The sequence below is a fragment of the Podarcis bocagei genome (genome assembly GCF_964188305.1).
Source record: "Podarcis bocagei genome assembly, chromosome: 4".
In the NCBI taxonomy this organism is placed as follows: Eukaryota; Metazoa; Chordata; class Lepidosauria; order Squamata; family Lacertidae; genus Podarcis; species Podarcis bocagei.
Window position 1 is genome coordinate 84,878,159 of NC_138128.1, and position 14,746 is coordinate 84,892,904.

A 14,746-nucleotide genomic window follows, 5' to 3' on the forward strand; every position below is an offset into this window, starting at 1 on the left:
CAGGTGATTCTCGAAACAAGGTTTCTTCAGAAATCTGTGATTGGTTAATTTATTACTGACTGATTTATCATTTCATGTTTTAAAATTATGCCATTGTTCTTTATGCTAGTGTAGTAGTTTTGCTTTTAATAGCTGTCAGCTACTTTGAAGACTTGGCTGGGCATAATTTTTAAAAAAGAATTCATGATTTCACAAAGAAGAACCTGAGAAATGATATTACTTACAGGCTCCTGCATGGGGTGACTTAGAGGTTTGTCAAGAGCTGCCATGTTACTGGGCATGTCTGGAGGGTGTGACAACTGAGGAGGCCCATGCATGAAGTCATTCATAGAAGTTCCACCAGGATTCCCGTGTGGAAAATCAAAATTGCTGTGACCTTGGTAACTGTTACCTAGACAGCAGAAAGAGAGGGAGAGTTACTTTAAAAGAGTACTTCAAATCCACACCTTTACCCAAATGCACAATGTGATCGTTGTACAAAAATAAGAGATAAGAGCTCTTTATACAGGAGTTAACAACATTATTGCCTCTTTATAGTCTAATATGTATTCACACACAGACACACACACACACACACACACACACACACACACACACAGAGAGAGAGAGAGAGAGACATTATATAAGGCAAATATATAATAAATAAACCGTTGACTTGTAATGTGACTGCTTGCCTAACAAATGATTTCTGTGGAATACGTTGTGTTCAAAAAGTGGAACCAGCATGTGTCAGTTAAAAAAATAAAGTTTTAAAGGCTGCTTGCTCAGGCCATCTAATAAAAATGAAAATATAAGGAAAAATGGGATGGAGAAAGAGATGCAGACAAAAACATAAACCCCACATTTAACACACACTGAGGTCTATTCAGCAGTGTCTTTATCTCCTCTCCCCCCGTTACTACTCCTGACCTGGCCAACTGTCCCTCAAACCTATGCTAAAGGTCTGTGTCTTTTTTTCTTGAGCATCTCAGTTAAATCTCTTAACTGCAATGGCAGCCCTTGTGGTTTAAATGCTGTGAACTAGGAACAGAACTAAAACTGCTAAGTTATTTCACATAAGCCACTGAACAGGATCATGTTGAGCTTTGAAATAATAGGGCAGCTTTGCAGCTTGCCCAGAGGGGATACAGTTTTGTCAACTGAAGAGCAGCAGCTTTACAACAGTCAAGCCAAAACAGAGTTTGATGGGACTTGAAGCATCTGCATCATTTGCTTTCCGGCACAAGCTCAATTTGAGGAGAAATTTAATCTCAGAGGAACAGAAGTCATTAGCTGCGTAAGACTATTTCTTGGGGAAGCGGAGGCTTTGATCTGTCATGTAAATACAGCAGAGCCTTGCTAATTCTCACTTTGCTAATCTGCAAACCGGCTAAGGCTGCCATCCTTTGCATGCTGACTCGGGGGTGCACCCCACTGAACGCAGTGGGATTGGCTTCTAAGAAATATACATATGATCAGGTTGCATGTCTTGCAGAGCTTAGCAGCCCCCACCTCCCTACCTTTCACAGCACTGATTTAAGAGCAGGAAGCTCTTGATACATGTCTCTTATGTACACATCACAATTTTCTACAAGTTGTAACACAGTATGCCGAAATGTGAAGGTTAATAATTAAGTCTAAATCACCCGTGTGAAACTTGTTGATCAAAACCTTGCTCCATGATGCCTCTCCGTGCAGGTAGAAAGGAAGGATGGCAATTTTGCTTAAACCCTGTCACTAAGCTTTTTTTGAAAAAAAAGTATTTGTATTGATTTTTACTAAATATGCAAGAAATCATTACTGGAATTGTAAAGGCACACATTTCCTTAAATCATCTAGAACAATCAGACAACAAAAAAGGAAGAAAAATAAACAAAAACATGCTCCCGTTTCATCCCATCTATTTTGCTGCATATACATCAACTGTCACCAACCTGGTGCCCTCCTGGCGTTTTGGGCTACAGCACCGATCAGCCCCAACCAGCATGACCAATGGTCAGGAACGATGAGCGCTGTAGTTTGAAACACCTGAAGGGCACCAGGTTAGTATGTATGTGCTTCATAAACCAGCAGATAAGCATCTTCTGCACGTCTCTGCATGCCTGCACCACTGTAGCATCCTTTAAAAAATTGCATCAGATGCTTACTTCTTTTGTGACACATGGAAGTTCTCAAATGGCTCTCTCCCCTCTCCCCACAGCAATATCAAGCCATTTTCCTCTTCACTGTGTAATCTCCCTTCCAAACCATAAGCAGAACACCTGTGACCCCTGCCACTCAATTTAAGGACTGCCTACTGTTCTGCCAATAGGATGCTTCACCAACCTGTTTCAGATCAACTGCCTGGAAGAGGAAGATATGCTCACAACTGCTTCTGAGGTGGGCAGTAGATGGTTAGTGGCAGATACTGTTTGATGGATGCAAACACGCATACTCAAAACGTTTAAACCCACCTTGGTTACTGTATTCATTGGAATTGTTGCCGCCGGGTGGAGGTGGGATTGAGGGGTAAGGTGATGGGCCTGGACCCAAAGCCGCAATCATCTCCATCACATTAGGCATGATCATCTGGCTGGGACTCATGGTTTTAAACCTCTTGGAAGGCATGCCGTCTGGATCATCTTTGATGTGAATGTCTGACTTGATTGGGACAGGCCTCCAGCTGCACGTTGGGTCAATTGTGACTTCCTCAAACTCTGAGCTGTAAAATAAAAGAGGCGCTCCACACTACTGTGTCTCCTTGATACTGTACACACACACACACACCCCAGTAGAAGTGGCCATTCTTAAATTAGGTCCACAAACCCATTATCTGAAAAGCTCTGCTTGGATGGTTCTGAACCAACAAGCATGTCTGTTTACTCAGACAAATCCACAGCAGCATAAGCTCCTTTGTATAGCCTTGCAAAACTAGCTACGCTTTTCTCGGAACAAACATACTTTCCTCTGCACGCCACTTCTCTCATTGGCCACTTAATAGGACTGTCATTGATGGGGTGAGGTTGTTAACAGCAGGTTAATACAAAGTCGCTTTACTGGGCCAAGCAGGCAGCAGATGTGCCACAAGTATAACCCACGGTAGACCTGCTTTGGATTTGAAGTGGCCAATGCCTATTTATTATTTCAGTTTGTTGTCTCTCTTCTCCTTGCTATCAATGTACAGCTCAAAGACCTAAAGCTTAATGGATTTCTGCACTTAAAATCAGTGCCCAGAAAAAAACCTCTGGAGTAGAACAGCATCAAAAACAAAGGGATTCCACATTTTCCAATGGTAAAATTACACTTACTTTTGTATAGCGTTCAAAATGCCCCACATATACTGGTCAACCTCCAGGCCCTCCAGCAGAGCTGTTTTACTGGAAGAGAAGATGGCACATTTATTTATTTACAAACATGGGCACACACATGTTCATGACGCTCTGTAGAACATTTCTAAAAGTCCGTCCCCTGCCCTGACGAACTTACAAGTAATATTTTTTTCTAATTCTCATAATCTGAATTTAGATTGTATTTACATGGAGTTCATTTTGGTGTGGACTATGAAGGGGTTTAATCAGTAATTCTCAAACAACATCACTTGAGGTCTGTAGAGTGTGCACACTTGTGAAATTCCAAGGAGGGATTGGTGCCTGAGACAGGTGGGGTCTTTTCCCAATCAAAGCAGGGGGAGACTGAACGTTCCTGGTAGTGGGCCTTACTAATTTATGTTGGACTTGTAGAAAACCATCAAATCACAGCTTCAGATTTTGCAGAAAGGGACAGTTTTAGGTTAAGACAGAGACTGAAAATATCTTCAGAGAACCTTTTCCTTATCAGCATGCTTCTATGGAACCCTTGTACATCATAAAGGGTACTGCAGAATATCTAATGGCACACAATTCACACAGGCATTGGCCAGGGCTCTTTGATCTCATGGTATGAGCTGAAACAGTGCCCTAAAACACTTTCTGCCTTACCCTAAATTTTCTTTTCCAGTTAGAGCAAAGACGCAGAATTTGTGTAGTAGTGGTTGGTTTTCTTTTAAACACTACTGTACATTTTGCGTCCTCAATAATTTCGAGCCATTCCCCACACACAAGGATTTCAAAGGAAAAGCCTTTATGCATTCCAAACTATTTGCTCTTCAAATGTCAAATGGGTCACCTCTCGTGAAAAAGAAAATACATATTAAAAATACTGAATTTTTAAAATGGCCTCTCCTATTATTCTCTACATTTTCATGCATCTTATTCAATCATCTCATATTCTTCCTCCTCTTAAAACATAATCTCAGTGGTTGCAAAAAAAAGGTTTTTAAAAAAATTCTCACTGCAACTTATATTGAATAGCCACACTTACTTGCATACAGGACACCTCCACGTCCCTCGTTCACAGTTCAGCTGCAAGTAGGATTCCAGATCAAAGCACTGTAAAACAAGAAGTCAGTGATATTAGCTACACAACTCTACTTTCAAATTGATTACTAATAATAATAAATTTCAAGTTCCTTGGGAATTAATAACAAATGCACTAAGGGGTGAACAAAGAGGACTCATTGGAATTCATGTTCATGCTAAATTTATACTGTTCTGAGGATTACTTTGAATTTGTGATCGACCAGGAAAGAGAAGCCCACACCGCCCATGTATGGTGCTCCATTAGGGGCTTGATAGTTCTCCATATTTTGCTGGGGTTTGCTGCGTGCTGTCAAGTGCTTGGTAGGCCACAGTGCACATTCAGCTGTCGCAAGATATGCAGGCCTGCATCAACAGGACAGAAGAAGGCATTCACCTGTACATGTTTGCAGTCGTGGCCTCTTGCCGGAAGCTGGATCCGCCGGAATGTGATCGGACACTTCAGGGACACTTTGATAGCTGTCTGCTCCACTCCGTCCTCACCATTAAGAGTTGCATTGCCAGAGGAGGCTGCCACGCTGCTAAAATTCCTCTTGACTGTTCAAGAAAGATGGCGCAAGGGGGTGAGAATACAATAAATATGGGGCACCATCTTAACGTTGCTGCATGAATTCTGCGCCCCGTATAAAATTCCCGAGACAGAATTGAGTTTCAGCCCTACATTTAGCTCATTCTATGAGCATAAGCAGAGAAGATATCACCCTACTCACTTTTAGTGATACAGTGCTCGGCTGGAAGGAGGCGTTTCTTTAGTAAGCCCTGAAGTACAGAGCGCACTGATGGCCGGTGTACTAACTGCAATACGAACAAATGTGACTGTGGGGGGAAAGCAAAGAGTCAAAATTAATTCATCTGTGTGGGGTACATCTTCCATTAAACAAATCAGAGATCCTGGCTTTGGGTACTATATCGCATGATGGAGAGGCAGCTACACAGAAAGACACAGCTCCTACCTTTAGGAATCCTCCCACCCGTTAAGATCATTAGGGAAAGCGCAGTGGTTCAAATTCATCCCAAGAGATGCATTCCACTGTCTCTCGAGACAGATGGACGCCAACACCACCTCCCACCAGCCCCAGTAAATGTGGCCATTGAACAGGGATGATGATGAGTGCAGTTTAGCAACATCTGAAGGGCCTTTCCTACTAGGGATCTGATGGAACACTGCATCACACTAAAAGCAACAGCACATTTCTTTTTATACAGCCAAACCACAGAGTCAGCAGCCGCAGCAGGCCTGGTGTACTTACACAACAGCATGCTGTGACGGTAATTTGAATGGTGTTTCTTCCTGGCTGACAGACGTGCTTTAGATGCAGCGGTTTATGCGATGTCTTGTTGTCGCCACGTTCAATGGTAAGCGGAGTTGCGTTGACGCTGACCTGGACTGATGCTGGCCAGTTGGTGTTCATCTGTCTGTCTTCATGGTGATAGCACTTGAACTGTAACTCCAAGTCTGACCTGTTATGCAAGGCGTATGTTTCGGTTGGCATAAGCAACTGCTTTTCATACAACTGGGGCAAATGTCAATTTCCCCTTGTTTCTGAAAGCCGTGGATACATTTTTCTGCCCCCTTAATTTTGTTTTGTGCAACATGATACTCTTTTAAATTATTTGACAAATAAGCACATGATACACATCTTGTATGGGCGGGTTATTTACATAAGGAAGAGTGTGGTGTTATATATTTTGAGAGTAGTAATAATATCGATACTTTACAGTTCAATACGACTTTTCATATGGTTGACCTCAAAGTGCTTTACGCAAAGGTGGGCTTCTAAGCAGCAGAGAGGGGGAAAGGTGCGGTCAGGAAGGTCCTCAAGAATTAGGATTTAGAAATGAGAAAGTAAAATATGTTACCATAATCAAAGAGTAAATAGACAGTCTCATCCTGCCTAAATCACATTCCCTTCTGTTCACCAGAAAGCAACACTAGAAAGGTGACCAGCAGAAAATAACTGACCCAAAAGTAAACACCATGCAGCAAGCACAAGCAACAATCCTTTCCTGGTTGCCAGTTCAGTGTTTATTGCGAAGAAACACAGGCATTTAAACATGTGTGGTCCAATCACATTTGATTGTACCACATGTGTTTTTGTCATTTAAACTTGGGTACATCTTCTGCCTGGTTAAAAAAGCTACATCGTGAATCAGCCCTGAAATGCCACTAAACATGAGTTTGCGTAAGGTATAAGTGCTCATGGCATTCTCACTCTGCTTTAGAAACAGATAAGAAAAACATAGGAAGGTTAAAGATGAACTGAGATTTCATTTTCTCCTAATGTGCTGAAGCATCCAGAAAGAATCGGGATTACGTGTTGAAAGCTGAAAAGAAGAGCTGAAGAATTTGAAAGATGGCAGTCAAAGACAGCAGAGTCTAGAGCTCTGTGAACCCCAAATTATGGCACATCCAGGGGCCTTTGGAAGCTTTTGCTTTCTGCTGCTCTTAAATGCAGCTTGTTGCAACCAAACTGGGGCTTGTGGTGCTGAAACAAGCCAGCTTAATAACCCATGGCCTGAAGCTGGTATGAATGATGTTGACTCCAGCCAGGATTTAAAGCAGGAATCCTGATTTGAACAAAATGATAAGCTGCACTTAAAGAATCAGAAAGGAGAAGTTTCTGAAGTCCTCCTGGTTACACCTGATGGGATGAAGGAGATTGTGAGCCAAACACCTACTGTGACTTGTGCAGAAGCACAACCGATCAATGTTGGTTTTTGATCCATGCCAGTGGCTATAAAGCCAGTTGCAGCTCTGGCCAGGGACGCGGACTTATAAAAAATATTGGGGGGGGGGGCAGGAAAGCTCATGAATAATAAATAAGCTCATGAATATGCAAATAAAGTGGCGCCGCCTCCTCGTGAGCGAATAGGGGAGAGCGTGCTGCGCCTATTAATCAGCTCCGAAGGAAATTGGGTGGAGCTTTTGCTCGGGAGGGAGGGCAGGAGGCATGCAGCCCGACCCTGTGCATTTTGGGCTGGGGGAGGGGCGGCGATGGCGCTCTGCTGGAGGGGCGCCGGAGATTATTGGGGGGGCAGAGCCCCCCTAAACGAATTTTTGAGGGGGCTCGGGCCCCCTCAAGCCCCATGGAGTCGGCGCCTATGGCTCTGGCCCATCTGCGCCTTCATCAAGGGTTGTCCTCCTCCCCACTTGGCTGCCACACAGTGGTGACAGTGTGTCCTGCACACATTGCCAGTGGGCCCCATCATACATTTGGCTCCCTAAAGAACATATGTTTGGCAAGCATAACAAATCCATAGTCCCCTGAAAGGGTGGGCTGGAGAGCCAAAGGTGTATTGGGTTGGGGGTTTTCCACAAGAGCAAATTCCAAACAGATCTCAGCCATATGGTGCTTGTATAAACATAAGAAAACCAACTTGAAGTAGGGAGCCAGGAAGTACTGGTTTTTTGATATGTTTATGGAAATACAATGGGTGGAATGTTGTGGCTAGAATGGGACCTTTGAGTGAAGGGCAGGCTATAAATAACTGAATGAAATACATGTTGTTATTTATTAAACGCTTCAACAGTATTTGGCATATTATAAATTATATCTACTGGACTGTTTTTGTCTTACCATTGTGAGCTGCTTTGAGTATTGCTGTGCATGGTAAAGTGACCAAATAAAGCACAACAAACAAAACAATAACATAATAAAGACAGCCTCAGTTACGGTTTCATGTCACTGTATCTCTTGCCTCTATGACAGCTGGTGTGTAATTATGGAACAGCCTCTCCATGGAGGCTTACGAGGCAACACTGCTGCAGCTTGTGCTGGAAGCTAAGACCATCTTATTTTCCCAGACTTTTTTATTTTTGACAGCCAAATTTTGATAAGACTGGTGTAATGGTGCTGTGCTATATTTTTAGGCTATTACCCTGGGGTGGTGTTTTTTTCCGTTTTGCTAAAAGGCTTTGAGGTGTCCCCCCTTCCCAAGGTATGTATGTCATTAATGCTTCAGGTGTATCCAAAGCAAATCTGGCTGCCACAAAGTATGGAGCTACTCTACACTCAAAATCCTAACGCTTGGGTTCCTGGTCTGCCTGCTACTATGGTGGCTGTTAATATATGTGCAATATTAAGATTAAAGCAATAAAATTGTTTCCATGGTGTTCTGTGCTGCCTGGATAACTTGTGCAAGCTAAGAAGATGGATGTGTGCGCTCTCTCTCTGAACAATAGATGAGTGAACCACCACCGTCAACTTAAATTCTTAATTTTTTATGTCCTCACAAGAGAATTAAACACAATTTTATATTGGCATAAATTATTTCCAAGAGAAAAGTTGCATGATGCATAAAGTCATAATAAAATCCTGCTGCTATAGCAGAATCAGCTAGAAGCCAAATACTTCAATTTTAGGAAACATCTCCACCAATCTTATTTCACCTGTTCTCAGCAAAGGGGGAGAGTCAGGACTTGTCTTAAAGGTTGTATTGTTGTCTGTTAGATTTCTGAAGGAAGTGTGTAGATGCTTCCGAACCACTGATTTAATGCAGTCTGGATGTCAGAATGTGACCCTACTTCCCAAGGCAAAATAGGTTACAGCCTCCCCCCCCCCCCCAGCCACCAAAGGAAGAGAGCATCTCGTCTGCTCTTTTGTTCTCAAGCCTTCAAGGTCTGCCCCACACCACAAACCTACCTCCACATTAGCGTCTGATGCACCGTGGGCCGTAGGTGAAAGACATGGTTGCTGACCGCCAAATTGTGTTCCAGCCGGAAGGGCTCTAATACGACCCCGTCTCTCACAGGGAACGTCAAGCGCAGTTCATCGTTATGGTTGGCTGGGATCGAAGAGGGAGAGAAAGCGTGAACTTTCCCTTTAGCATCTGCAGTGCGATAACAACGCATATATTTATACTGGACAATATGACACGGCTCACTGATCTTTTGCTGGGCTGATCTTACGGCCTATTCTGGCATCACCCTTCCACTCACATGCATGCAGTGTGAATGGGAGTTCTGTGTTTATTTGAGCATCTGCTATATCTGACTTTACCCATCCTTTGCTAATAACTGCAAACCTGCCCCCCCCCCCGCTTCCATCTTCAGAATAATCCTGTTATATTCCCTCTGCTCCACTGCCCAGAGCAACCCTGTGGGGAAGGTTAGATTGGGACACCATGGCTGGCCAAAAGTCACCCAGTGAACACTGAGACACACTGGTTTCCCCAGCCGTAGTTCTAATCTAATCTAATCTATTACACCATGCGGGCTCTCAAGTCACTTCCCTGCCTTGAGATACAGAACTTGCTTTTGTATAGGGCAGCGAAAAAAGTTTGCAGGTTTGAGCTCACTGTGCACAGGGATGGGGAAGGAGGAAGTAATGTCCTAGTGACCCCGAGGATGAGCAGCCTGTTGCCCCTGGGCCTCAGAGAATTTTATCACAGTCCCACAGGTTTTGGCTTAGAACCCCAAGATCATCTGCTTTCATGTTAAATGATAAATCTAGTTTTGCAGCCCATATGACTACAGAGGTATCTCTAGTTGCATTCCGCTCTTGTTACGGAACGGCACCCCAAAATGGATTAAGTCCGCAACTAGAGGTACAACTGTATAGAGATTTGTAAATATGCAGCAACAGTCAAACTCTTAGGTAACAAATACCCTGAAAATACAAATGAAAATAGTGTTTTAAGAGGCTCTTTGGACGTTACATTCCTTCAGGATTGTCGCTTGGCAGAGTGGCTTGCACCTTGCAGCCAAACAGCCAAGATCCTACAGTTACTTGAATACGGGATCCCCCAGGGTCAGGGGAGATCCTGTATTGGCACAACTGTGGGACTGCCTAGTGTGGCTGTCCTATAGTGGCAAGAGTGAGAGAGAGCACTTGAGAACCTGGCCCAGTGTCACCCAAGGAGACTTTAAATATGGCAAATAAAGGAATATATAAGTGGGAGGGGGGAATCCACCCTCCATTTCCCATTGCTGTACACTGCAGATCTCTTCCTCCATTATGACAATTTCAGCCTGATTCTATCTACTTTTATCCAGAAATAAGTTCTACTGATTTTGATTAGAGTTGCTTCCAGACAAGTATGCCAAAAACTGAAGCATTTATGTTTTCTTCTATTTAGTTAACCTTTCGTAAGGCTGCCGGTCACCCCATGTATCAACGGGCAATCAACATTTCTGTCTAGAAGGCAGCAAGCAGGCTGGTATTTATCGAGCAAAGTTTCTGGGACATGCAGTTTGTGGAAAGGAGAAAGCAGGGTTACGGGAAAAACTGGGAAGCTTCATTTGCTACTTACTTGGAGGTGGTGGTAAAGCATTGATATTTGGTTTAATGTCAGGTGGGAATGGCGGTTTGACATCTTGATTAGGGGACAGGTATGGAGGAATATTGCTCCCTGGAGTCATAGGTGGCGTGGGGTTTCCTGGAACAGGTGAGTGAGGGTAATTCGCCACAGGAACAGGCCTTGATGGCTGCAAAATGGTAATTGCAATTGAAAAGAGAAGAGAAGAAAATTATTGCAAGTGCCCCACAGCAGTGGAATGTGAACTAAAACACCAGGCGATGCGAACATAGACGTATTAACACAACACGCAATGACACAGGGAAGGGCTGTACAACTCTTGATCCACCATGTCAAATGAAGCCCACCAGCCATATGTGGCAGCCAACCAGGGACTTAATCAACACCCTATTTTGCTGCCTACTATAGTGCTTACATTTAAAATAGGAAGAAGCAACAGCTTCTGGCTGGCCACAATACAAAGCTGATGAGCGCACTTTGCTTGGTGGATTAAGCTATGCAAGCCTAACACAGGGAGATCTATAATTTGAGAACATTAGGACTTCCTGGCAGCTCTTGTCAAGCTGAGAAAGCTATTGCTCGAAATGTCACCGTAATCACACAATTACATTTTCTATAAGTAACAACCGCAAAACAGTTAAGAAGCGGGCCTCCAAAACGGTGAAAAACAGGAACACACTGAGGGGAAATAGAAACAGATGTCTGGTGAGTGGAATTATAACCACAAAGTCCTGATAAGCTGAGGCAGAGTCTTGCAACAAAGCAAAGAAATGGAAACAGAAAAAAGTTGGCATTTTTAAAATGGAAGGAGATTCCGCTGTTCAAAGAGGGAAGGTGCTCACGAAGAAACTCGCAAGGAGGACTCTGAGGAAAGGATGGCAGCACTCAAGGGAATAACACACAAATGAGAACATAGAAGGTGGCAGCTGTTAAAATGGCAGACACCCACAGTCAAACAGAGGCAAAGGTAAGAAACTCATTGTCTCAGAAATTACGTCCATCAAACCCATCATAGAATTCAACGCAACAAAGCTATTACAGTCCAAAGAAGCACACCAACTGGGGAAAATGTCCTGAGGAGAGTGGGGAGCCAACAGACAAAGAATTGCTTCCAAGTGGGCAGGAAAACAAGCTGGTGGATTCCAGGAGAGCCAGCCCTCAGTTAATCTTTCCTGCCTTTGACCACAAGGTGGAGCCATACCCCTTGGTGATTACCTTCATTACCCAATGAGAGAAACTGCAGCCGCTGCCTCTCTTAAAGTTTAGTTACAAATTACTGCACACTTTGACCTTATTATGCTGTTTCCTCACTCCTGCCACCATCGTCCAGTGATGTGGGTGTGGAAACACATGTACTACACAAAACAAAGCTGGAAGGAAATAACTCAGTATGGAGTGAATGTTTTAGTGACTCCTTGCTCCTTATAACCTCCATGGTCAGTGGGCTCTCAGATTAGTTATTGTTACTTATTACGCAGAAACTGGCTAAATGACTCATCAGCTCAGCATTGTGAGAAGCTCAACAACTTAAACCCTAAACAAAGTTCAACAACTTCAATCCTAAAAAAAGCTCTACAAACTTTGGGGAAAAATTATAAAAAAAACTCAACTTCAATCCTAAAAAAGGTTAACAACTTTGGTCGGCCCTTCACTTCATCACATCTGGCCCTCTTTGAAAAAAGTTTGGACAGCACTGGTGTATGCTGACACCAGACAAGTGGTGGAAAGAAAGCTGGTCTCCCCTAAGCCACAGTTAGTTGGATGGAAGCAATGCCTCCCGGGAGTGATCCTGGTACTCTTTTGCATGTTTTACACCTCAGAAAGGGGAATGCTTTTGGCCAGGGGGTGCTAACCTGAGGGAGGCCTTGCAGATGTTGCAAGACAACAACTTGCACCATCCCTGACTAGAGAGGGGGAGGAATTCAGTTCAGTTCCCATTTAAAAGTGAAGTTTCCCAATTCACCCTTTCAGAAACAATGTCAGGACTGGAACAGGGGCATCCTTCAAAATTTGCATTTTGAAATGCAGTTCTCCAGGCAAGTAATGTGTAGAAAAGTGCATATATCATGAGTCTGTTATAACATACACGAATGCATTATATTTGGGGAAATTGTTTTGGGAGTCCAGCAGCACGCAGAGAGAGGAAGGGTGGTCACCTCTGCTTTACCCTCCAGCATTCTGCATGAAAATAGGGACATTTGAATGGGGTGCTCCTATGTTCATGAGGAATGTTGATAGTAATTGCTGGTGGGGCAGAGACAACCAGTGGAGATGGAGGTCCTTTGGTAGCAAACCATCTGCTCATAATGGTCAATGAAGCACCAGAAGGAACTTGGAAGAACAGCATTGCATTGCCCAGGAATTATCTTTGATTCATCATGACTCCCAGACAGCTTTGATGCTCCATCATTCCATATACAGAACCATGTCATCCACACTGTAGTCCATGGCAGAGAGAAGTGGAGAGATGGTTCAACATCACTGGGCTGGTACATTTTACACCATGGCTACTGTTGTCCTTACTATTTTAGAAGTGTTCTAGGACATGGAAACTTGACAGGTAATTGTGATAGTATCACTCCATTTCTTAATCTCACAGATATACAAACAATGCTGGCAAATATACAGATAAGCAACAGCTGTTTTATGAAACTTGAGAAAAAGAGATACAAACTTAAGTCAACAGGAACTTACTATTTCAGGGTGGCCCAGCTTTTCATACCAAGTAGGCCACAAGAGTACATGGACAGGGAACCCGCAGGCCACACACATACGCGTGGAGGGGGGGGGCGCGAGGGAACGAGGCAAAAATATGACCATCCCCTCCAGCCCTTGCGCTGACTTCCCAAAGCCAGGAAGGCAAGGCACCAGGCTCTTGCAGGCTCCTAGAGCCTTCCTGCCTTATTCCCAAAGCTGGGAAAGCACTAACTGGGCTTTGGGAAGGAGACAGGACCCTGTCAGAGCCTCACACCTCCTTCCTAAAACCCAGCACCTTCTTACAAGAAAGGCATCAAGGGCTGCCAAAAAGACATTGAGGGCTGTATGCAGCCTGTTCTAGTTGCAGCCTGATTGTTTGGGTGTTGTTCAACTAAGATTTACTCAGAGTAGGCCCATTTAAATTAATGGCCCTCAGTCGTGTTCATTAATTTCAATGGGTCTAGTTTTAAGTAAAATCTAGTTGAATATAGCTCCAAAAAGTCACCTATACTTATTTACAGATTCCAGAATGGAGCTTGTGAACTCCGCTTAATTCCTAAGAGATGGAGATGGATGAAGGATCACTCTCACCTTGTAATACTGTCCCATGTTGACCGTTGGGGGAGGATATTGCCCTGTGTTTTGCTGGTTTGGCATCCTTTGTCCAGGGTAGTTGGGTGATGTCAGGGGTCTGGGAGGGTTGGGAGCTGGGTACTGACCAGGCTGGGATGGAAACTGGCTATTTGGTCCATACTGCTGGTTTCCATAGTTGGGCTATTTTGTAAAAAAGGGAAGGCAAATTAGAAAGTGCACCTCCAGCTGAATGCAACTGATCTCCCTATGTAGTGGAATTGACTTCAAACAAAAATGATCACAAGCAAATGGTTTGACTTCATTATACCTTGGCTGACACTTTCAAATGTTAGTGTGGTAATTAAAAACCTAAATTGTTTAATTGCCAGGCTCTGCTGAATACTAGCAAGTCCCATCAGCCCAGTCGGAGTGCTCAGGCCAAGAAAGTGATGTTTCTGATAGTTTTAAGTGTAGGGCTTAAAAGAAACATTGATTTATAAAAATGGGATAAAATCCAGTCAAAGCGGAGCACTTTAAAATCCAATACTGACAAACTTCCTAAAATTTCTCTCACTGAATTCAGTGGGATTTAAAAGTGCTTAACTCTGGTGTGGACTGTTCCTATTATAAATGATGAGGCATAATTTACTCACCATCAATTATATATTTTACAGCACCACAAAAACACTGATTTTCAGGAAAGGCAGTATAAAGCACATATAAATCTTAATAGCAGTGCACATTCTGGAGACCTAAAATATATAACCACATATATAGCTGTGGAGTTGTATGCCTCACAGAGTAAATGAAATTACCATCAACACACACCCAGCCATGTATTAAAT

General features: G+C 43.4%; 1 protein-coding gene across 14 annotated transcripts in view; it reads right to left on the bottom strand.

Annotated features, from left to right (window-relative positions):
- Nucleotides 1–14,746, bottom strand: part of ZMIZ1 (zinc finger MIZ-type containing 1) — a 375,238-nt gene that overhangs the window by 12,265 nt on the left and 348,227 nt on the right. For 11 of the 14 annotated variants that reach the window (XM_081191309.1, XM_081191308.1, XM_081191313.1 and 8 more), the window contains 10 exons: nucleotides 13,920–14,102; nucleotides 10,626–10,800; nucleotides 9,017–9,203; nucleotides 5,624–5,834; nucleotides 5,084–5,189; nucleotides 4,750–4,910; nucleotides 4,318–4,385; nucleotides 3,267–3,335; nucleotides 2,433–2,680; nucleotides 225–391 (listed from right to left, as the gene is read on the bottom strand). In XM_081191309.1, the coding sequence (XP_081047435.1) occupies nucleotides 225–391; nucleotides 2,433–2,680; nucleotides 3,267–3,335; nucleotides 4,318–4,385; nucleotides 4,750–4,910; nucleotides 5,084–5,189; nucleotides 5,624–5,834; nucleotides 9,017–9,203; nucleotides 10,626–10,800; nucleotides 13,920–14,102 (1,575 nt within the window). The remainder of the gene's footprint in view (nucleotides 1–224; nucleotides 392–2,432; nucleotides 2,681–3,266; nucleotides 3,336–4,317; nucleotides 4,386–4,749; nucleotides 4,911–5,083; nucleotides 5,190–5,623; nucleotides 5,835–9,016; nucleotides 9,204–10,625; nucleotides 10,801–13,919; nucleotides 14,103–14,746) is intronic. The other 3 variants (XM_081191306.1, XM_081191314.1, XM_081191311.1) reach the window with 1 other exon arrangement.